At 40.4% G+C, this 24,362-nt stretch overlaps 2 protein-coding genes across 5 annotated transcripts in view; one reads left to right on the plus strand and one right to left on the minus strand.

The window, feature by feature from the left end:
• ST7 (suppression of tumorigenicity 7) overlaps window positions 1–22,329 on the minus strand; it is a 294,435-nt gene extending 272,106 nt beyond the window's left edge. For all 4 annotated transcript variants that reach the window (XM_039472839.2, XM_039472837.2, XM_039472838.2 and 1 more), the window contains exon 1: window positions 22,084–22,329. In XM_039472839.2, the coding sequence (XP_039328773.1) occupies window positions 22,084–22,234 (151 nt within the window). In that variant the 5' untranslated portion in view covers window positions 22,235–22,329. The remainder of the gene's footprint in view (window positions 1–22,083) is intronic.
• Window positions 21,282–23,338, plus strand: LOC141580146 (uncharacterized). Its single transcript, XM_074379871.1, has one exon. The coding sequence runs from the start codon at window positions 21,282–21,284 to the stop codon at window positions 21,858–21,860; it is 579 nt and encodes a 192-aa protein (XP_074235972.1). The 3' UTR covers window positions 21,861–23,338.
• Window positions 23,339–24,362: the final 1,024 nt, after the last annotated feature.

Consider the following 24,362-nt stretch of genomic DNA (forward strand, 5'->3'; position numbering starts at 1 on the left):
TCAGTCTAAAAACTGACTTAAGAGAAAAAGGTGATTGAGTTAGACACCAAGAATTACAAAACAAAGTCGATATTATAGTAGGAGCCACAACAGTAACTACAACTAAACATCTAAAATGTATTGAGCACTAAAATGCGCTGGCACTGGTTAAGGCTTTCTTCATAGTATCTCATGTAATCCTAACACTCCCATGAGGTACTCATTATATTACACTCAGTTATAAACATAGTAACCAGTGATAAGATCACAGAACTGGTAAATGACTACTGACCTTTTTTGCTAGAATGTGGTAAGGGCGCCATCATTTTTTATTGCAGGTCAGTAACTCAAGAATGGAAAGGCTGGATACAATTAGAAGAAAGGTCCACTGGGACTGGACCAGCTAGACCTGCCTCTGGGACTCTGACCTGCACAGGCTGCCTGACCGAATTCACTCCTTAATGTCCACAACAATAGGAACTGGTAAGACAGGAAGAGAAGACAGTGGTCCTAAGCACCAGGAACCAGAAGTGAGAGTAGTGTAACTGGAGCACTCACAGGCAGGAGTGGTCATTAATGGTCACCATTGCAGGTATGTGAGCCCTACTGAACTCTTCAGGGGAACGGGGTTTTCCAGAACAGGCTCAGAATTATTACCTATTCATACCAATATATTCTTCATCCTATACATCCAGGGGAATATCACTTGAGAAACCCAGGTTTATATGAGTTGCTTTGTAATTGATGCCCCCCCCCCAAAAAAAAAGTAGGAATGACAGAAACCCACAAATAGCAAATTGAATCGTTTGATACTTTGTAACAGTTTTATCACATACATCAAGGGGTCTGGTTTCCTAACCTCCATTTTTATTTCTAAAAGTAACAAGTGATACATTAATTTTTAAAATAATTTATTTATTTTACTTTAGGTGAATACTATATCTGGCATTTCTCCCCATGTTATCCCTCCTCACCCTCCCTTCCCTCCCCACCCACCATTGTCTCTCCCCTACCCACCCCAACTGTCCCCTGTGTGTGATGTTCCTCTCCCTGAGTCCACATGTTCTCGTTGTTCAACACCCACCTAGGAGTAAGAACATGCAGTGCTTGGCTTTCTGTTCTTGGGTTAGTTTGCTGAGAATGATGGTTTTCAGATTCATCCAAGTCCCTACAAAGGACACGAACTGATCATTTTTTATGGCTGCTTAGTATTCCATGGTGTATATGTACCACATTTTCTTTGTCCAGTCTATCATTGATGGGCATCTGGGTTGGTTCCAGGTCTTTGCTATTGTACACAGGGTTGCAATGAACATATGTGTGCATGTGTCTTTATAGTAGAATGATTTGTAGTTCTTTGGGTATATACCTAATAGTGAGATTGCTGGGTCAAATGGAATTTCTATTTCTGGATCCTTGAGAAATCGCCACATTGTCTTCCACAATGGTTGAACTAATTTACACTCCCACCAACTGTGTAAGAGTGTTCCTATTTCTCCACATCCTCTCCAGCATCTGTTGTCTCCCAATTTTTTAATGATCACCATTCTAACTGGCATGAGATGATATCTCAGTGTGGTTTTGATTTGCATTTCTCTAATGACCAGTGATTATGAGCATTTTTTCATATGTTTTTTGGCCTCATATATGTCCTCTTTTGAAAAGTGTCTGTTCATATCCTTCACCCACTTTTGAATGGGGTTGTTTGTTTTTTTCTTGTATATCTGTTTTAGTTCTTTGTAGATTCTGGATATCAGCCCTTCGTCAGATGGTTAGATTGCAAAAATTTTTTCCCATTCTGTTGGTTGTCGATTCACTCTAATGATGGTTTCTTTTGCGTACAGAAGCTCTGGAGTTTAATTAGATCCCATTTGTCTATCTTGGCTTTTATTGCCAGTGCTTTTGGTGTTTTAGTCCTGAAGTCCTTGCCTATGCTTATGTCCTGGATGGTTTTGCCTACGTTTTCTTCTAGTGTTTTTATGGTGTTAGGTTTTATGTTTAAATCTTTGATCCATTTGGAGTTAATTTTAGTACAAGGTGATAGGTAGGGGTCCAGTTTCTGCTTTCTGCACATTGCTAGCCAGTTTTCCCAACAATATTTATTAAACATGGAGTTCTTTCCCCATTGCTTGTTTTTGCTGGGTTTGTCAAAGATCAGATGGTTGTAGATGTGTGGTGTTTCTTCTGGGGTCTCTGTTCTGATCTGTTGGTCTATGTCTTTGTTTTGGTACCAGTACCATGCTGTTTCGATTACTGTAGCCTTGTAATATAGTTTGAAGTCTGGCAGTGTGTTGCTTCCAGCTTTGTTCTTTTTGCTTAGGATTGTCTTGGCTATGCAGGGTCTCTTGTGATTCCATATGAAGTTTAAAGTGGTTTTTTCCAGTTCTGTGAAGAAGGTCATTGGTAGCTTGATGGGGATAGCATTGAATCTATAGATTACTTTGGGCAGCATGGCCATTTTCACGATATTGATTCTTCCTAACCATGAGCATGGAATGTTTCTCCATCTGTTTGTGTCCTCTCTTATTTCATTAAGCAGTGGTCTGTAGTTCTCCTTGCAGAGGTCCTTTACATCCTTTGTTAGTTGTATTCCTAGGTATTTCATTCTCTTTGTAGCAATTGTGAATGGGTGTTCAATCTTGATTTGGCTGTCTGTTATTGATATATAGGAATGCTTGTGATTTTTGCACATTGATTTTGTATCCTGAGACTTTGCTGAAGTTGCTTATCAGTCTGAGAAGATTTTGGGCTGAGACGATGGGGTCTTCTAGATATACAATCATGGCATCTGTAAATAAAGACAGTTTGACTTCCTCCTTTCCTAATTGAATACCCTTTATTTCTTTTTCTTGCCTGATTGTTCTGGCTAGAGCTTCCCATACTATGTTGAATAGGAGTGGTGAGAGAAGACATCCTTGTCTAGTGTCTGATTTCAAAGGTTTCCAGCTTTTGCCTGTTCAGTATGATATTGGCTGTAGGTTTGTCATATACAGCTCTTACCATTTTATGATATGTCCCATCAATACCTAGTTTATTGAGCATTTTTAGCATGAAGGATACATTGATTTTTTTTATTGATTTGAAAATTTTACATCCTATTTTGGATAATTTGCTACATCCTTGGTAAGTAAACTAGGACAAAGAATCACAGGCATACCACATTGTGCTCCAATAAGCAATAGTTACTTGTTCTCCAGTGCCTCTAAAAAAAAAAAAAAAAAAAAAAAATGGTGAAAGCAATGTGTGAAAGCAATATGCCAGGGCTAGAAGGGAACTGCTTTCAATTAAATGCAAGGTGAAAAAATGTCATTTCACAAACACAGCTGGGCTTCCTGCCTAGTAGGGTACGTGAACTTTGCTTAAACTACTTAAAATCTCCAGTAAGTAAATCCATTTGAAAGGATTGACATTGCCTGTCTAGCTGCCACATTTTAATCTTCTGGGTGACTAGTCAATACTGAAAAGACATTTCCATAAAACCAAGTGTCAACAGCATTTACTTATAAATGCCATGTTTTTAATGAAACACAAAACATATTAGCAGCTGGGTGCAGTGGCTGAAGCCTGTAATCCCAGCACTTTGGGAGGCCAAAGCGGATGGATCACCTGAGGTCAGTAGTTTGAGACCAGCCCGGCCAACATGGTGAAAACCTCATCTCTACTAAAAATACAAAAATTAGCCAGGTGTGGTGGTGCATGCCTGTAGTCCCAGCTATTCGGGAGGCTGAGGCCCAAGAATTGCTTCAACCTGGGAGGTTGCAGTGAGCTGAGATCTACTACACTACAGTCCTGGCAACAGAGGAAGACTTCTACCTCCAAAAAAAAAAAGACAACATATATTATACAAATAATAAATGACTGCAACAAATAAGTGTAATCCACTAAAAAAGATACTGTTTTAATGTCTACATGTTTTTACATTTTCTTTTGTTTTTACAGATGTTACAAACAGAAGAAAACACGTTAAAATAGACCTTATATTTTACTTCTACGTCATATTTATTTCTAGAAAGTGAGCTGGCCATGAACCAACAGCTAGCTGAACCAATAAGCCATGTTCAAGACACGATAGGGGAAAATCTCTTGCCTGTGACCACCACTACACAACTACATTTCCCTGCTAGATGCATCCTGCTAATCACTGCACTTATAAATATTATTTTAGTTTTCTCTTTAGACTGAGCAATAATAAATCTTTGTTTTCTCTTAGCAGCTGACAATATTTCATGCAAACTTTGAATTTAGGTCCTCTCTAGCCCCAACAATAATGTGTTGTTTGCCTTATCTTTCTCAAATATCTTATTACTTTTCTTCATCACATTTATTCTTATGGTAAAACTAAACAAATTCATTCAAGAACCATAGTTCCTTTAACTATCCTTTAAAAACTACCAGAAATTATTACATTATTTTCTATAGACAAGCAACAACAAAAAAAAGACAGTGTAAAAAACAAACATTTATAAGAATACTTTTTAAATTTTTATTATACTTGAAGTTCTGGAATACATGTGCAGAACGTGCAGGTTTGTCACATAGGTATACATGTGCTATGGTAGTTTGCTGCACCCATGAACACGTCATCTAGGTTTTAAGGCCCTCATGCATCAGGTATTTGTCCTAACGCTCTCCCTCCCCTTAGTCCCCACCCTCCCAATAGGCCCTGGTGTATGATGTTCCCCATGTGTCCATGGAATACTTTTATAGCCTAAATTAAGTCTGCGTATCTCTGCTCTAACTTAAGTGATGTTACGTTGCCATCACTTCTGTGCTTTCCCTCCAAAAACAGAATTTGATTGTTCAAATAATATAAGAGAAAGAAAAGGTTTTATCTTAGGTAATAACTTTAATTGGTTATATTTGCTATAAGATTTTTAAGATTACATTTTCAGCATTTTATTGAATGATAATGCATATACAGTTTCCAGTTTGGGGAAAGAAGGACTGGGCAGAAAATTTTCTAATATTTCAAAATTGTAATTTAGCCTCTCATGCTTCATCTTTCAAATGTAAGGGTACAATTTAAAATACTTTCCATAAAATGCCTTATGAAAACAGCCAAATATTATATTTCTGCAACATAAATAAGCTAAGACAAAAATTCTCTCTAAATCATGCCAACTCTGGGCCTGAAACGAAAAAAGTATAATTTGTTTTATTTTGCTTTAAATAAAATATACCAATGATAGAGGATAGGAAGTCTACACACACAACATACACAGGCTCCCAAACCCAAGCCCCAGGGAAAAGTGCAAACCAGATCACACTAGTTCTTATTATGTAACACTATGCAAATCTAAACATGTCACAGAAAGAGAATCAATTGAGTTGAGTGGGTGTAACAAATTGCAAAACACCCCTAGAGCATTATTTTATTAGTTCTATTAGGAATGTTCAATAAGCAGTGTCTATCAAATAAATGAAAAGATCCAATTTGTAGAGAAGTAAATTTCATTCTCTTATTCGAAGACCAAGTCTAGAAAGTGGAAAAGTTTAACAGAATTGTAAGCATCCTACTATTATGTATTGCTAATAAAATAATACTTCAGAATGGTATTAACAACTGACCAAAATAAGACAAAACTCTAAATCAAGGTCATACAATAACCCCAGATACAAGCTGCATATTTGTAAAAACTACTTCCCTTTTAAAGACTATTTTGTACCTCAGAGTGTTTCTACTGTTTATGCTGTTTTTAAATGTTAATTTTTTAAAATAATAAAACAAATAGTCCTTCCTCACTGATCTAAGCAATTCCTATAAAGTCCTTTAATGCTCTACAACCTTGCTCAAAATTTCTGAAGACTGATATTTAACTACAATCTTTTAATAGATGTGGAGGTCAACTTAAGAACCAAAGTTAGGGTTCTCCACAGAATGTAAGTGTAACCAGTACACTTTGAGTTTGCTAAAATTCAGAAGGGGAAAAAAAATGCTTTCTCAAATAAATGTTGCTTTATTTTGCTAAGAGAATTTAGTAACTGCAATTAAACAGTAATGCTTTCTCAAATAAATGTTGCTTTATTTTGCTAAGAGAATTTAGTAACTGCAATTAAACAGTGACACCACAGCCACAGCAACATAAAATGCTGCTACAGCTAACTAACTGAACCTGTCAGTTGCTTATTTTAGCACAGTAGGTAGTACAGGAATGCCTGCTACTTTTTTTTTTTTTTTTTTTTTTTTTTTTTTTTTTTTTTTTGAGACGGAGTTTCGCTCTTGTTACCCAGGCTGGAGTGCAACGGTGCGATCTCGGCTCACTGCAACCTCCGCCTCCTGGGTTCAGGCAATTCTCCTGTCTCAGCCTCCTGAGTAGCTGGGATTACAGGCACACACCACCACGCCCAGCTAACTTTTTGTATTTTTAGTAGAGACGGGGTTTCACCTTGTTGACCAGGATGGTCTTGATCTCTTGACCTCGTGATCCACCCGCCTTGGCCTCCCAAAGTGCTGGGATTACAGGCTTGAGCCACCACGCCCGGCCTCTACTTTTAAATGATGGGTAATAGTGACACATCAGCAACTGTCTGGCTCCACTGTAACACAAAAAATGAGTGTTATTACAAGTTCTCTTTTCTGGAAAATCCAAAGCCCTTTACAGATATTTTTACAAGAACATCTTAAATACAATAATGATGTTGGGAGATATTATTCCACATTTACAACAGTCAGTCAGTAGTATGGTTTCAAACAATCTAATAACTCATTATCTTGCTTGGTGAGGTTCTAGAAAGAATATCCAGGATAAAAAAGATTCTATTGTATAGTTTAACCTGCCATTTCACTGTGAGAACCAAGCCTGTAGAATATAGCCTTCTTAGGAAACAACCTACTACAATGCCTTGGATTTAAATAGTATTTTACAGTCTACAGGGCACTTTCTCATTCATTGTTCAATCTCTTATGAAGATTGCATTCTAGTCAAGGGACCAAGTCTATCATCAAGGTGGAAGGCCAAAGTCAGTAACTATTTCAAACACACAAATATTTGTAGTATGTCCAAGCATCCAAAGAGGAAGAGAGGAAGTCAACTACCCCTGTTTGCAGACAACATGATCTTATATCTAGAAAACCCTAGAGTCATCTAATTAAAGAGCTTCTTGTAGAAGCTCAAATAGCTAAGGCAATCCTAAGCAAAAAGAACAAAGCTGGAGGCATCATGCTACTCACTACTTGACTTCAAACTATACTACAGGGCTACAGTTACCAAAACAGCATGATACTGGTACAAAAGCAGACACATAGACCAATGGAACAGAACAGAGAACCCAGAAACAATGCCATACATCTACAATAGCAAAAGAAACTTTCATCAGAGTGAACAAGTGACCTATGGGAGAAAATTTTTGCAATCTACCTATCTGTCAAAGGTCTAATATCCAGAATCTATAAGGAATTTAAACAAATTTATAAGAAAAAAAAAAAAAAACCACCCCATTAAAAAGTAGGCAAGGGATACCAACAGACACTTTCAAAAGAAGACATACACATGGCCAACAATCACATGAAGAAAAGCTCAACATCACTGATCATTACAGAAATGCAAATCAAAACCACAATGAGATACCATCTCACACCAGTCAGAATGGCAATTATTAAAAAATTAAGAAACAATAGATGCTGGTGAGGCTATGGAGCAACAGCAACGCTTTTACACTCTTGGTGGGAATGTAAATTAGTTCAACCATTGTGGAATACAGTGTGGCAATTCCTCAAGGATCTAGAACCAGAAATAATATCATTTGACCCAGCAATCCCATTACTGAGTATATACCCAAAGGAATATAAATCATTCTACAATTAAGATACATGCACACATGTTTATTGCAGCACTATTTACAATAGCAGAGACATGGAACCAACCCAAATGCCCATCAGTGATAGATTGGATAAAGAAAATGTGGTACATATTCACCAGAGAATATTGTGAAGCCATATAAAGGAATGAGATAATGAGATCATGTCCTTTACGGGGACATGGATGAAGATGGAAGCCATCATCCTCAGCAAACTAACACAGGAACAGAAAACCAAACACTGTATGTTCTCACTCATAAGTGAGATTTGAACAATGAAAACAAATGGACATAGAGAGAGGAACAGCATACACCAGGGCCAGTGAGAGGGTAGCTGAGAGGAGGGAGAGCATTAGGACAAACAGCTAATGCATGCAGGGCTTAAAACCTATATGATGGGTTGACAGGTGCAGCAAACCGCCATGGCACACATATACCTATATAACAAACCCACACATTCTGCACATGTATCCCAGAACTTAAAGTATAATTTAACGAAAAAAAAAAAAAAAAAAAAAGAAAGAAAATCCCATAGTCTCAACCCAAAAGCTCCTTAAGCTGACAAACAACTTTAGCAATGTCTTAGGATATAAAATCAGTGTGTAAAAATCACTAACATTCCTATATACCAACAACAGTCAGGCCAAAAGCCGAATCAAGAATGCAAACTTATTCACATTTGCCCCCCAACATACACACACACAAACAAAAACGTAGGAATATAGCTAACCATGGAGGTGAAAGATCGCTACATGGAGAACTACAAAACGCTGCTCAAAGAAATCAGAGATGACACAAACAAATGGAAAAACGTTTCATGCTCATGGATAGGAAGAGTCAATATCATTAAAATGGCCATACTGCCTAATACTGCCTAAAGCAATTTCTAGATTCAATGCTATTCCTATTAAACTACCATTGACATTCATCACAGAACAAGAAAAACTGTTTCAAAATTCATATGGAACCATAAAAGAGCCCAAATAGCTAAAAAGAACAAAGCTGGAGGCATCAAGCTACTCACTACTCGACTTCAAACTATACTACAGGGCTACAGTTACCAAAACAGCATGATACTGGTACAAAAGCAGGCACATAGACCAATGGAACAGAACAGAGAACCCAGAAACAATGCCGTACATCTACAACTATCTGATCTTCGACAAATCTGACAAAAACAAGCAATGAGAGAAGGATTGCCTATTCAATAAATGGTGCTGGGATAGCTGGCTAGTCTTATGCAAAAGATTGAAAGTGGACAGACCCCTTCTTTATAGCATATATGAGATCGATTAGAAACTTAAATGTAAAACCAAAAACTATAAAAACTCTGAAAGATAATCTATGCAATACCATTCAGGACCTGAGAATGGGCAAAGATTTAATGATGAAGATACCAAAAGCAACTGCAATAAAAGCAAAAATTGACAAATAAAATCTAAACCAAAGAGCTTCTGCATAGCAACAGAAACTAACAACAGAGTGAACAGAAAACCTACAGAATGAAGAAAATTTTGGGAAAACATGCATCTGACAAAGGTCTAATACACAGCATCATTAAAGAATTTAAACAAATGTGCAAGAAAAAAACAAACAACTCTATTAAAAAGTGGGCAAAGGACATGAACAGACACTTTTCAGAAAAAGAAATACATGTGGCCAACAATCATATGAAGAAAAGCTCAAAACCACAATGAGATACCATCCCACACCAATCAGAATGGCTATTGTTAAAAAGTAAAAACAAACAAACAAACAAACAAAACAGATGCTGATAGGCATTGCAGAGAAAAAGGACACTTATACACTGTTAGTGGGAGTGTAAATTAGTTCAACCACTGTGGAAGACAGTGTGACAACTCCTCAATGACCTAAAACAGAAATACCATTTAACCCAGCTATCCCAATATTTGGGTATATTACTGGGTATATACCCAAAGGAATACAAATCATTCTATTACAAAGACACTTGGTTCTCTAGTCTGTTCCATTGGTCTATGTGTCTGTTTTTGTACCAGTATCATGCTGTTTTGGTTACTGTAGCCCTGTAGTATAGTTTGAAGTCAAGTAGTGAGTAGCATGATGCCTCCAGCTTTGTTCTTTTTGCTTAGGATTGCCTTAGCTATTTGGGTTCTTTTATGGTTCCATATGAATTTTGAAACAGTTTTTCAAAATTTCCACGTATATGTTCATTGCAGCACTATTGATGATAGTGAAAACATGGAATCAAGCTAAATGCCCATCAATGACTGAATCAAAAAAATGTGGTATGTATACATTATAGAACACTATGCAGCTATAAAAAATAATGAGATCATATCCTCTGCAGATCATATCCTCTACATGGATGGAGCTGAAGGCCATTATCCTTAGCCACATAAGGCAGGAACAGAAAACCAAATACTGCATGTTCTCACCTATAAATGGGAGCTAAAATATGAGAACATCTGAATACACAGAGAGGAACAAAACACACTGGCATCTACCAGAGGGTGGAAAGTGGAAGGCAGAAAGTGGGAGGGAAAGAATCAGAAAAAAAAAAAAAACTATTGAGAACTAGGCTTAAAACTTGGGTGACAAAATAATTGGTACCACAAACTCCCATGACACAACTTTATATAACAAAACCTGCACATGTACCCTGAACTTAAAAGTTAAATGTTTAAAAAATCAGAAAAAAATAAGAATGCCCAGGCATGTGACTATTACGGGTTATTTAAGATATGTGAACATTCTTTAAGTTGTGATATTTGTACAACTGCACTCTATCAATACCATTCCAGCCCCACATCTAGACAGTCATGTTTACACCACACTATCCTTTCTTCTCCTTATGTCTCCTGCTCTGAATTTCTCCATCAATTCCACCTCAAGCAACCATCTCTGAATATAGAGCAATATTCTTTTCCCTCCCTTGTCTTTGGATTCCTGCATCACATGCCTCAGGAGAATCCTTCTCTCTCTCTGAATTTCCAATATAAGCCAAATAATAAGCCCAGTCTTGAGAGCTGAATATTTGCAAAAAGAGAAAGAAAAACATTAGGTGGGCCAGGCACAGTGGCTCACACCTGTAATCCCAGCTCTTTGGGAGGCTGAGGTAGATGGATTGCCTGAGGTCAGGAGTTCGAGACCAGCCTGACCAACATGGTAAAACCCTGTCTCTACTAAAAAATAAAAAAATTAACCAGGTGTGGTAGCAGAGGCCTACAGTCCAGCTACTCAGGAGGCTAAGGTGGGAGGCGGAGGTTGCAATGAGCCGAGATCATGCCACTGCACTCCAGCCTGGGCAACAGAGTAAGACTCCATGTCAAAAAAAAGAAAAATAGGTGAAGAAGTGATATTAAAAAAAAAAAAAAAAAAAAAAAAAAAAAAAAAAAGACCACCAGTGCCATTGATCATGGAAAGTCTTAAAAACACCGAAAGTAAGCCGGGCGCGGTGGCTCAAGCATGTAATCCCAGCACTTTGGGAGGCCGAGGCAGGTGGATCACGAGGTCAAGAGATCAAGACCATCCTGGTCAACATGGTGAAACCCCGTCTCTACTAAAAATACAAAAAAATTAGCTGGGCATGGTGGCACGTGCCTGTAATCCCAGCTACTCAGGAGGCTGAGGCAGGAGAATTGCCTGAACCCAGGAGGCAGAGGTTGCGGTGAGCCGAGATCGCGCCATTGCACTCCAGCCTGGGTAACAAGAGCGAAACTCCGTCTCAAAAAAAAAAAACACCCAAAGTAATTCATGCATTCATCTTGTTATGTGTCATCACCACCAGCAATAACTACATGATGGAGATACAAAGATGAAAAAGTCACAATCGTCACTCTCAAGCTCTTCTGAGTGTACTAGGGAAATAATCCCTTCCAGAAGTACTCCAAAAATCTCCACCAAGTTCTCATTTTCATTCGTAGGGTAAGCTGCTTTCCCAACAAAATGCATTTTTAAATGTGTTCACTTGTATTATTTAATAGGACAACTAGTATGAAAACAGCACTCGTTTTGTTTTGAACAATTTCCATTCCATATATACAAAGAGAGCTTCAGATATATTATGGGATATAGACAGACTTGTGAACAAGACCATGGAGCCTAACAACCAATGATGGTAAAGCAGGCAGCACACCTCCTGACTCCTATAAGAACTCAATAAAAGTTATTTCTCAGCCTGGTGTGGTGGCTCACACCTGTAATTTCAGTACTTTAAGAGGCAGAGGCTGGCAGATCACTTGAGCTCAGAAGTTCAAGGCCACCCTGAGCAACAAGGCAAAACCCCATCTTTACAAAATTAGCTGCATGCGGCAGCACACACCTGTAGTCCCAGCTACTTGGGAGGCTAAGGTGGACGGATCACTTGAGCCCAGGAGGTCAAGGCTGCACTGAGCCAAGATTATGCCACTGCACTCTAGCCTGGGCAGCAGAATGAGACCATCTCAGTATTTGAAAAGAAAAAAAAAAAAAAAAAGCCAGGTGCAGTGCCTTACACCTGTAATCCCAGCACTTTGGGAGGCTGAGGAGGGTGAATCACAAGGTCAGGAGATCAAGACCATTCTGGCTAACATGGTGAAATCTCGTCTCTACTAAAAAAATTTAAAGATTAGCTGGGTGTGGTGGCATATGCCTATAGTCTCAGCTACTCAGGAGGCTGAGTCAGGAGAATCTCTTGAACCCAGGAGGCGGAGGTTGCAGTGAGCCGAGATCGTACCACTGCACTCCAGCCTAGACGACAGAGCAAGACTCCATCTCAAAAACAACAACAACAACAACAACAACAAAAAAAACTATTTCTCATGCCTTTCTAGTTCAAGTCAATATATTTATACCCAAACTTATTTTAAAGCGTGACTTCTACTATGCATGGTCCTTGTTCATAGGGAGAGAAACACACCTGGAGGCATTAGTGAACAAAACAGTATTCTACAGGATGCTAATTGTTCAACACAAAAAACAAGTACAAAAACTTGGAGCAATATAACTGACATGAGAATGTGTGTTCAAATAACTGACAGAAATAATACAGCTTCAATTTTACAGGCACCTGCCTCTCCAAATGAATGAACAAAGTAACTAGTTAAGTGAACTAACCAATGAATGGACATAGTTTAGAGTCATTAAAATGGACTAGGAGATCCAGATATACAAATACGGTTTCTAATATACTATGCTCAGGGCTCAATACTAAAAGCTATCTTATTTCAACTTCAAAATAAATGTATGAAATAGAGATTGCTGTACTCATCTTGTAAATGAAGAAAGAGGCTTACAGAGTAATTTGTCCAAAGTCACTCAATTCATGGAAAACTAATTTGAACTCAAATCTTCTGATTCTAAATCTAATGGTCCTTTCACTTCATCACATCTGGTATTTATGTCTCTCAGTAGATATATTGTATTTTGTGGAAAAACAAAAACTCCAGTAAAACTGGTTATAAAGCAAATTTCCATAATGCTAAAACAATTTTCACCAGAAATGGTTTCTATAGTTACAGGGAAGGGTATGCAAACACATAAAATTGTGCTGAAGTATTTCTAATCACTTCAAGTTTCAATTCTGTCTGTTAAGTTTCATTTTGCCTGCCAATATTATTCTAAAGAATTTCCCAACCAAATCTTTCTTTTACTACTGTATCATTGTTCACAGACAACAATTTTTTCCATGTTGGTAGAACCCTGAACTCCATCCATACAGATAATATGAGGCACTTAACTCTGTATATGCCTATGTTTGAAATAAAAGTTTCTGTTAAAAAAATGGGCTCTCCAATTCATCAATTTTTGACTCTTAACATTCTTTATATAAAATTTACTTTACAGACTGGGTACAGTGGCTCACACCTGTAATCCAAGCACTTTGGGAGGCTGGGCCAAGAGAATCATGGGAGTATTGGAGTTCAAGACCAACCTGAGCAACATAGGGAAACCCCATCTTCACAATAAAAAAATTTTTAATTAGCCAGGTATGGTGGTGCATGCCACCACAGCTACTCAGGAGGCTGAAGCAGGAGGATCCTTTGATCCCAAGAGTTTGAGGCTGCAGTGAGACATGATTGTGCCACTGCACTCCAACCTGGGTGACAGAGTAAGACTTCATCTCTAAAAAAGAAAAACAAAACAAAAAAAAACTTACAAAAAGGATAGCCTCCCTCAATTCTACTTCCAAAGAAGGATTAAAATGTATCAATATTTTGGAATAGTAAACATTTTAGGATAAACCAGAGAAAGTAAACACAATTCCCATCCTCAGAAAAAACTACACGAGGCGTCCTAAGTCATTGTCTAATACAATCTTACTAATGAGTCACCACAATCGACATAGCTTTTTATTCACTCAACAAACACATTCTGAGCACATGTTGGGCCTATACATTTACTGTTCTAGACCCTGGGGATATACAGTAAGACAGACAAGACAAATGAGATCCCTACTCTCATGGAACTTACAGTCACATGGGAGACAATGCAATACACTGATTTTATTAAAAACAAGTATTACATTAAACAGTGCTAAGTGCAATGCAGATAATTCAAATATGGTGAGATTATAGTGACTGGATGATCATTTTGCATTGAGGCATCCAAGAAAATCTCTCAAAAGAAGTGAATTTAAGCAGAGATATGAATGGCAAGAAGACTACCATTCAAATATCAATTAGAAAAGCATTCCAGGTGGAGAGAACAGCTCATGCAAAAGCCATAGGCAGGAAGAAGCTAGGCATGTTTACAAATAAGAAAGAATCTCAGGCCGGGCACTGTGGCTCACGCCTATAATCCCAGCACTTTGGGAGGCCGAGGCAGGTGGATCACGAGGTCAAGAGATGGAGACCATCCTGGCCAACATGGTGAAACCCCATCTCTACTGAAAAAAAAAAAAAAAGTAGCTGGCCCGTGGTGGTGCCCCATGTAATACCAGCTACTCGGGAGGCTGAGGCAGGAGAACTGCTTGAACCCGGGAAGCACAGGTTGCAGCGAGCCAAGATTGCACCACTGCACTCCAGCCTGGTGACAGAGCAAGACTGCATCTCAAAAAAAAAAAAAAAAAAAAAAAAACAAAGAAAAAAAGAAAGAATCCCAGGCCAGGCCAGGCACAGTGGCTCACACCTAAAATTCCGGCACTTTGAGAGGTCAAGAAGGGGCAGATGACTAGAGGCCAGAAGTTTGAGACCAGCCTGGGCAAGATAGCCAATCCTGTCTCTACTAAAAATATAAAAATTAGCCAGGCATGATGGCATGCACCTGTAATCCCAGCTACTGGGGAAGGTGAGGCAGGAGAATTGCTTGAACCCAGGAGGTGGAGGTTGCAGTCAGCTGAGATCTCTTCTCTGCTCTCTAGGCTAGGCGACAGAGCAAGATTCTGTCTAAAAAACAAAAAAAAAGAATCCCAGCATATCTGGAGGGTGGTGATCTAGAAGAAGAGAGGTGGAAGTTCAGATTCAAGGGGTAGGAAAGAGCCGTATCAGACTTTGTAAAGGAAGGTAATATATTTAGATTTTACTTTCAGTGCAATGGAAGTCACTGAAGGGAGTCACATGAAATCTGGACTTGTATTCATTAAGAATTAAGAGTCCAAACTGTAAAAATATATATATACTCATTAAGTCCATGAATTTTCTTGGTGCTACACTTTGCATTCACTGAAAGTCACCCTAAGACAGAATCCCATAGCTAGAAGGAAACCGAATGAATGTAAAGCTACTATTTTACAGATACAAAAACTCAAGGTGAAAAAGCAATGCATCATTTGGATTGCTTTATTAATGGCTGCGAAAAATATCTCCAAAAATAACTAAGGGCAACTAAGATGTCTGGGATATGTTCTAAACTCAAAGCTGACATTAATCAAAAAATAGTTATTTTATACATTCATAAACTGAACCACTATGCTTTAGATGCATATGACCCATCATAGAATATAAGATTTTGTAACAGCCTCTGACCACAATCTAAAGCTGCAAACTTAGGTGGGACACATACTCTGTAATGGGTTTGATCAACTGTATTGTTCCAATCCCAGCTCACTAATACACTGTAACTTGGAGATTCAATCATCTAGTGAATAATAAGGACCTACCTTGTACAAGGAATTACACTAGAAGATGAAGAACTAGAGTCTGGAAGAAGTGATAAAACATACATATACAAAAAAAAAGATGTATATATACATAAACACTGATCCACATATATTACACACATAAACCATAATTCATGTAAGGTAAAGTAACTGCAGGCACAGCATAAACAGCAAAATAACCAGAATCAGAAGTGAAGCTTTAAAATGTGACTGAATTGTTATAATTCCCTGTAAAATTTGAACGGATGAAGAACTGTTTCTTGCTGATGAGCAAAGAGTTTTGAGTAGAATCTATTCCTGGTGAAGATGCTGTGCATATTGTTGAAATTACAACAACAAAGGATTCAGAATATTACATAAACATCATTGATGAAGCAATGGCAGGGTGATAAAACTGACTCCAATTCTGAAAGAAGTTCTATTGTGGGTAAAATTCTATAAGACGGGTCACATGTTACAGAGAAATCTTTCTCTGGAAAGGAAAGCCAATCCATGTGGAAAACTTTATGGTTTTCTTATTTGAAAAAATTGCCACAGTTACACCAACCTGTAGCAACCACCACCCTGATCAGTCAGCAACCATAAACAAAGCAAGACTCTCTGCCAGAGAAAAGATTATGACTGAGGCTCAAATAGCAATTTTTTTTTTAGCAATAAAGTAATTTTAAATTAAGATATGTACATTGGTCTTTTAGATATAATGTGATTACACTCTTGATAGAATACAATATAGTGTAACTATAACTTTTATATGCACTGGGAACCCAAAAATTTCATAGGACTCACTTTATTGCAGTGGTGTGGAACCAAACTCACAGTATCTCCAAGGTATGCCTGTCTTTTCTGCAGCTGAAAGGATCAGAAGGCAGCATGCCAGCTGATCCTTGATGGATAACTGGGATTTACAGATAGGGGAGAACATTTTAGCCAACAGACACAACAGGGACAAAAGACCTATGTAAACTGCAACCAGACCCTCTAGAAGGGATATCCAATTTTAAGTAAATTAAAATCAAAATGTTAAGTAAATTTAGAACAAAAAATTCTCAACATGAAAAAATGCCAAAACTGAGCTGCACCCTAAGTTATATATCATGTCAACAATATAAGAGTTTTACATCTGTATTTATCAGCTTAACACAAAAAGATTTCTAAATAACTTGGCCAGGCATGGTGGCTCACATCTGTAATCCCAGCACTTTGAGGGGCCGAGATGGGCGGATCACGAGGTCAAGAAGTCGAAACCATCCTGGCCAACATGGTGAAACCCCTTCTCTACTAAAAAACACAAAAATTAGCTGGGCGTGGTGGCGCATGCCTGTAGTCCCAGCTACTCGGAAGGCTGAGGCAGTAGAATTGCTTGAACCAGGGAGGCAGAGGTTGCAGTGAGCCAAGATCGCGCCACTGCATCATTCTAGCCTGGCGCCTAGCAACAGAGCAAGACTCTGTCTCAAAAAAAAAAAAAAAAAAAAAAAAAAAAATTAGCCATGTGTTGTATGCTACTAATACTGAGGTGGCAGGCTGACACGGGAGGATTGCTTGAGCCTGGAAGTTGACGCTGCAATGAGCTGTGATTGCACCACTGCACTCCAGTATGGGTGACAGAGTGAAACCTTGTCTCCAAAATAAGTAAATAAATAACATTAAGCCTAGGTCAGGCTATTAGATTACATTTGTTTTCCAAAAGGAACAAAATCGGACTTCAAAGATCTCTGAAAACTTGCTTTTCAGAAAATAGAGAATTGGAAAATTACTTACACTGCTTTTTGTAAAAGTGGCAAAGTTGCCCATTTTAGGAAAAGGTATATCTTGCAAAATGTTTAAATTCAGCAGCAAAAACTTTATAACAAAGGGTAGATGAGAAATGCCATCAACACCACTCTGTAAGTTATGGTGCTATTTTTTAAGACTCATCTATTTTAATAATATCCTGCATGACTGCTCCAATATACAATTAATTTTCTGCCCTTTTGGAAACGTATTGCTTTATGATATTAATTCACTTGAAAACTGACAAGTAATATAATTTTGGGTCTTTTAAAAATCTTATTAAAAGTGCATTCTATTTTCAGTAAATCATAAAACTATTTTAACAATCTTCTATCAAAATCAAGGGCAGAGTCTCAAAAATCAGTAATCAGTAGCTAGACACAGTGGCACATACCTGTAATACTAGCTACTAGGGAGGCTGAGGTGGGAGGATCACTTAAGCTCAGGAGTTCAAGTCCAACCTAGGTAACATACTAGGACTCTTAAAAAACAAACAGAAAAAAATCTATTATCAAAGCTAACCACTATGTATTATTCCTATTAAATTTGTTTTCTCCCTTTTCTTTTTTAAAATTCATTTTTCATTACAAGATGTGGTTGCCTATGCAAAGGTTTCTCTGTATGGTTTAATAGAATACCGTGGAATTCTTTCAGCTATATCCCTAACCTAAACGGCACTGGCTCAACACAATGAAGATCACACAAGCCAAGCTGATGGGAATGGGGAAGTAGAACACCTTAAAAACAGCATTCAAAGCATTTTTACTTGGAAAACTACACACAACATAAGAGCTAAAAATGGCACGGTTGTTCATCGAAGTCCTTTGTATTGTTTTAGATTAAATTCCATATGATTCGCAGTTCTCTGAATCTGATCTGCACTTTCACAGCTTTGTGCCTTTGTTTGGGAGGTCCACCTCCGAGTCCTCGGTCATGGAATTCTCCTCACCCTCTCAGGCTCAATTCAAGGGAAGCTCTCACAGCACTGCCCAGCCCCACCTTACATATGGGAAGTTATATTCATGTTGTAAACTCCTTATTTATCCTGAGATTTACAAACTCGCACATCTTTCTTATCATAGCACCTGTTATAGTACATTAGGAGGCATTTAAGAAATTCAAAAAACAAATCGAGTTAAGCTCATTCACCATAAAATACGATCAAATGAGGATTAAAATTGTAACAGATGGCCAGGTGCAGTGGCTGACGTCTGTAATCCTAGCACTTTGAGAGGCTGAGGAGGGCGGGTTGCCTGAGCTCAGGAGTTCAAGACCAGCCTGGGCAATACAGTGAAACCCCATCTCCACTAAAATACAAAAAATTAGCAAGGTGTCATGGTGTAATGGCGGGCACCTGTAGTCCCAGCTACTCAGGAGGCTGAAGCAGGAGAATTGTTAGAACCATGGAGGCAGAGCTGAGATTGTACTACTGCACTCCAGCCTGGTGACAGAGCGAGACTCCATCTCAAAAAAATATAAAAAATTGTCACAGATGGTCAAGATATTGAGAAGATACCAAGCAGATATCCAAGAATGACTCTAGAACACTTTTACCAGATTGCATACCCCTATAGGTGCAGAGCTGGGCCTATGGAAGCCCTGGCTCCTGGCTGCCTGATTGTGATGGTGTCCTGGGCTTCCTTGAGAAGGGAGGCCTGTGCCATCTGCAACTCCCTCAAAGTAGCTCCAGAGTCAGTTACCTCTCCAGGAACACACTTTCCTTCAACACAGAGAGTAGGCACTACAGGGCTTAAGAACAGCAAAATTAGTCCCATCAGAACTGTTTTAGACCTCCCTGCAAGACAAGTTAGACCAGGCTAGCTCCTGCCTCCCTTCTTGGGGATGCTGGCTAATGACTTTTTCAGGTCTTCCTTGACAATAACTTCAGTACATAAAAGTTTTTCCCAAAGGGGAGGGGAACTGGCAAGGGAAGGAGGGAATCATTAAGTTGACAACAACCTTTTGGCAATTTTCCTACTATAACTTCCCACTGTTACTTAAAAGGGAAGAAAGTAGGCCTCCAATGTCTGCCACTGTCTTTTGAAAAACCTAAACTGTTCTGGGATGGTTTGCAGCTGTAATTTCATGTCTTAAAATTAATGCCAAAGTCCTCCTTCCACCCCAAATCCTGCTACATTCTCCTAAACACAGCAGAGAGGTGAGTGCGCTGTGTGTGCTTTCCCTTCTATCTTCCTTTATGACTAAACTGATTATGAAATCACACTGAAAAGTCCAGCACCACCAGGAAAAGAGCCTCAGGCTCCTTCTACCACACATCTAACAAGGTACAGCCTGGATGGCACGTTCACCTTCCTATTTTCTCTATTTCTTAGAACTGACCCTACACAAATTAACAAGGGCATCTGTGAGAAATGGAAATGGTAGATTTAAAGTTGTTAGGAGAAGACCCACCAATGTCCTTCCTTAACAACTACAGATTTTCCCAGCAGGTATTTTGCTTCTTGCCTGATGTGTCCAGAGCACTGGTATGTGACGCTTGCGCATATACATGGATAATTATTTAACCTAACTGATAAAAATGTGATATAAAAATGTATATTATGAAATAAAAGTTTTAAATGTGTAATGAGAAACATTAATATTTTTTAAAACTCTTGTGTTCAAAACTTAATCCCAAGTGCAAAAGTGTTGCAAGGTGGGACCTTTGAGTGGTAATTAGGTCATGAGGGCTCTGCCCTCAGCAATGAATTAATTTTGCTATTGAGGGAGTAGGTTATAAAAGTGAATTTGGACCCCTCTTGTTTTCTCATGTTCTCTTGCCCTTCCACCTCCACCAAGGGATGACAGCAAGAAGGTCCTAATCAGATGCCACTCCCTTAATCTTGGACGTCCCTGACTCCTGAACTACAAGAAATAAAATCTGTTCTTTAAAAATTACCCCATCTGTGGCATCCTGTTACAGCTGCACAAAACAGACTGTTACCAGCAAATACGTAAGTCCATTACAACATAAATTCAAACTTCTTAAAGGTATAGAACTTTGAGACCAGAAGGTATCCTGGAGACATACTTGTCTAAAGCAAAGACAATACTGCAACAAGCAGCCACCCAAAAAGATGAAAAGTCAGAAAGCCATGGTCTTTTTGAAGACAGACTCCAAAGGGCTGAGCAGCACCTATTCAAATGGTGAGACAGTTCTATCGTGCTGAATCCTATCCACCTCCCAGGGACACCATCCCGAGGATACCACGAAACAAATGTAAACATGAACACGAGTTCAAGTTAGTTATCAAGATACTTAAGTTAGTATCTGAAAGGAACAAGTTTCCTAACAAAATGTGTACATTATCTCAAGCGTTTTAAAAAGCATTTTAATGCAGCTAAACACCTGAGGAAAATGCATTTCCAGACCTGCACTCCCAGAGTATTGAGATTAACAATGTGTATATATCTATTTTCAGGGCTCTAAGAATTTCCCAGAGTCCTGTGAAATTAAAATTTAAAAAATTTTAAAACTCTACCTTGGAATTTCCACATTTGAAGGACTGTAACCCTTAGTTCGAAATATACTGTGTGTTTCGGAACTCTCTGGAGCGTTAGGGTTGGCGTGTGTTTTTTAACATCCTTGCGGGTGTTTTTTAACGACTCAGTGGGCTGGCTGCAAGTTTGTTAGGATCTTGTTCTAATTCCCTCCTGCATTAACCACCGACCACGGATGGGAGGCACGCGGCACTCGCTTGACATATGCAGCTTCAGCGGGAAGGGAGGCCAGCAGAGATCGCTTAAAAACTGCAACCCAGACCCTCAGAAATCCCAGCTCTCCGGTCTCCCCTCCCGTCCCTTCGACTTTCCGTCTGGTGACCTGCCACGTCATCCAAACACTCCTAAGAGTGCTGCGGGAACCCCTCTCCCCACTACCCCACCAGAGAGGCAGACCCAAGCCAGGCGAGGCGCAGCTCCGGACCGCGGAGGGCGCCGCCAGGACAGCGCGGCCGGGTCGGGGGGCTTCGCCGCCCGGCACCCTCGGGCCTCCGCGGCCGGGCGGGAGGGCGCCTCTCGACTACACTTCGGCCGCTCGCCACGGCCGGAAGGGCGTGAGGGAGGACTCGGTCTAAGCCCGTGGAGCCCTCGGAGTTCCAGCGCAGACGCCCGAGGGGGTGTCCCCGGGAACTCCTTCGCCCGTGACATCCGCCCTTCTCAGGCTCCTGACCCCAGCAACGCGGCAGGGCGGCCGCGGGCCCCGGCCCGCCTCGCGGTCTACGAGCGGCGCAGCTCCTCCTCCGCGGGGCCGTGAAGGCCGCCGGCTGCCCCCGCGCGCCCAGCCGCCCGGCCCCGCCGCCTGAGACGCCGCGTAACTGGCGGGTGGCCGCGGGCGTCCGGTGCGCGGGCCCCGGCGCGTCCCCGAGCGCGTGCCCGGCCGGCCGCCCGCCCCCGCCGGCCGCGGTCCCGCGCGAGTTGTACTAACTTTCCGGGGCGGGGGAGGGGCGGGCGCTGCGGGCCCGGCTCCCCGGCCTTACCTGTGCTCAAATTGTCGTTGATTTTCAAAGGCACTCGCAGGATGTAGACCAGGAAGAGCACGATGAAGAACCACACGGTCCACAAATACGTCCAAGACCAAACTATGCAGGACTTGAGCTGCTCCAGAAAGCCCGTGCCCGCTTCAGCCATGTTTCGGCGCTGCTCTCTGCTGCCGCGGCTCTCGGTGTCTGCCGGGATGATTCACCGGCCCCGAGGCGCAGCTCGCGCCGCCGCCGCCGCCGCCGCCGCCGCCGCCGCCGCCGCGGCCCGGGCGCCCCCGGTGCCCTCCCGCCAGGGACGCGGGCGCGGCGGGAAATCGCGCGGACCGCGGGCGTGCCGGCTTTTCCTTCTCCAGCCCTTTTGCTAACTCTCTAAAGGCCCCTACAAGTGGCTTTCGTGGAGCGATCACGTGGCCCCTGCCCCCTCGCGTTCTGGGTCCATTTATATTTATTATGCTAATATTTAGAAAGACGAGGCCAAGTGGCGCGCCGAAGGAAACTCCGCAGGCAGTTACAACCCGCATAGGTCGAGCGTTGACCACACGCCGGGCACTGCTCCACGCTCCGTGCAGTCTCATTTAACCCCTGCGACAATCCCCACCAGGATCCTCTTTCCATAGGCGGGGAAACTGAGGCTCAAAACAGCTGCGTAGTTTACCTTAAGGTGGAGCCAAAATTCAATTGCAGTGATGTATTCTGTGGCCCGACGTCTTAAACCCTACACTCAGGATTCAGACTCAAGGAATGAATAAACTCGGGACAGCTAGGAAACGGGAGGAGGTGCGCTCCTGTCGCCAGCTAGCTGGCCTGCAGATAAATCACTCTATTCAGCAAGATTTGGGTGGCAGATGCTATTTAGCTTTGTTCTGTCTCTTTGAAGCAGCACAGGGATTTTCCATAGTAATCTTGACAAGCTGACTATCCTCCAGGTGATTACAAGTCAAACGATTCTCAGCCTGTTTTTAATATAAACAATTCTCTGGAGTAATTGAGGCTGACTGTGAACTGGACACCATTAACAAAAAGTCCGTTTGAAACATTTTTTTTTTTTTTTTTTTTGGTTTTTTGTTTTTGTTCTGCCTGTGCTGAATAAAATCTCTTTATTTTATTGCAAAATGTTTTCTCAACTGAAATTTTCAAGTCTGTTTCTAGGTATTAAGATTTTCTATGTATTAGATTGGTAATAAGGCAATTGCAGGTTTTCCAGTCTATAGCTATTTTTAGAATTCTGAGCATAAAAATATTTTATTATAAATTTCGTTTTGCTTGTATAATAGTTTCCTCCATAATTAAATAAGCTCCTTTAACTTTTCACATATAGGGCCCATTATGGCAGACATTATGGATGTAACTACTCTTACATTTTTACTGATTCTAGCTTCTCTCAGCTACTGTTTCTTCCTCACTTTTGATCTACTACAGTGAGAGTCAGGCCGGGATAAGTGAAATTGGCACACACGTACTTTATAGTTATTTATGGCAGCACATGACCAAATGATTTTTGTGTCTAACACTGATAAATGAAGTCTCAGTAAAATAAAACAACACTGTCACTGGTAGAGGGTTGTGACTGCAAGTTGTCCAAGTTCTTTAGTGTTTTGAACAAAGAATTGGACAAAACACCCTGCAAAGCGACAAAAGAAAGAAAACAGGGATTTATTGAAAACGAAAGTACTCTCCACAGTGTGGGAGCAGGCAGAACAGTGGCTCAAGGGTCTGGATACAGAATCTTCTTGGGTCCAAGTACCCCCTAGAAGTTTCCCAGTGGCCACTTCATGCTCACCTCATGTAAATGAAGGTAGCCCACAGTCAGTCTGATTGGTTGCAGAAAGCAGCCAACCAGAAACTGAAATGAAGTTACAAAGGTAACACTCCTGTGCAAACATTTGATTGGTTGCAAAAAACAAGTAATCAGAGTCTGGAGTGAAGTTACGAAGTTATAACTCTATGCAAGCGAAGACACCTGCAGTCTGGTTGTGGAGAGCAACCATTCAGAGGCTGGAGTGAAGTTCCGAATGAAGACTGGACCTGCCATCAGTCTGATTTGTTGTGGGCATCCAATTTTCCATCTACTAGGCAAAAAAGGTCAAAGGGAGTGGCCTCTGATCCTTTAGTTACTTAGGTCTGGAAAGTTAGGGTGTCCTTTCAATTTAGTTCTAGGAAGTACTTAGGTTCCCTGCCTCAACGTGAGTACATGAACCACCTATTTTATATGATGATTAAATAACCCACCAGATTCTCTGTAAGTCACTGAATTAGGATATTGACTACTTAATTTG

The sequence above is a fragment of the Saimiri boliviensis genome, chromosome 10, assembly GCF_048565385.1.
Source record: "Saimiri boliviensis isolate mSaiBol1 chromosome 10, mSaiBol1.pri, whole genome shotgun sequence".
NCBI classification, from domain to species: Eukaryota; Metazoa; Chordata; class Mammalia; order Primates; family Cebidae; genus Saimiri; species Saimiri boliviensis.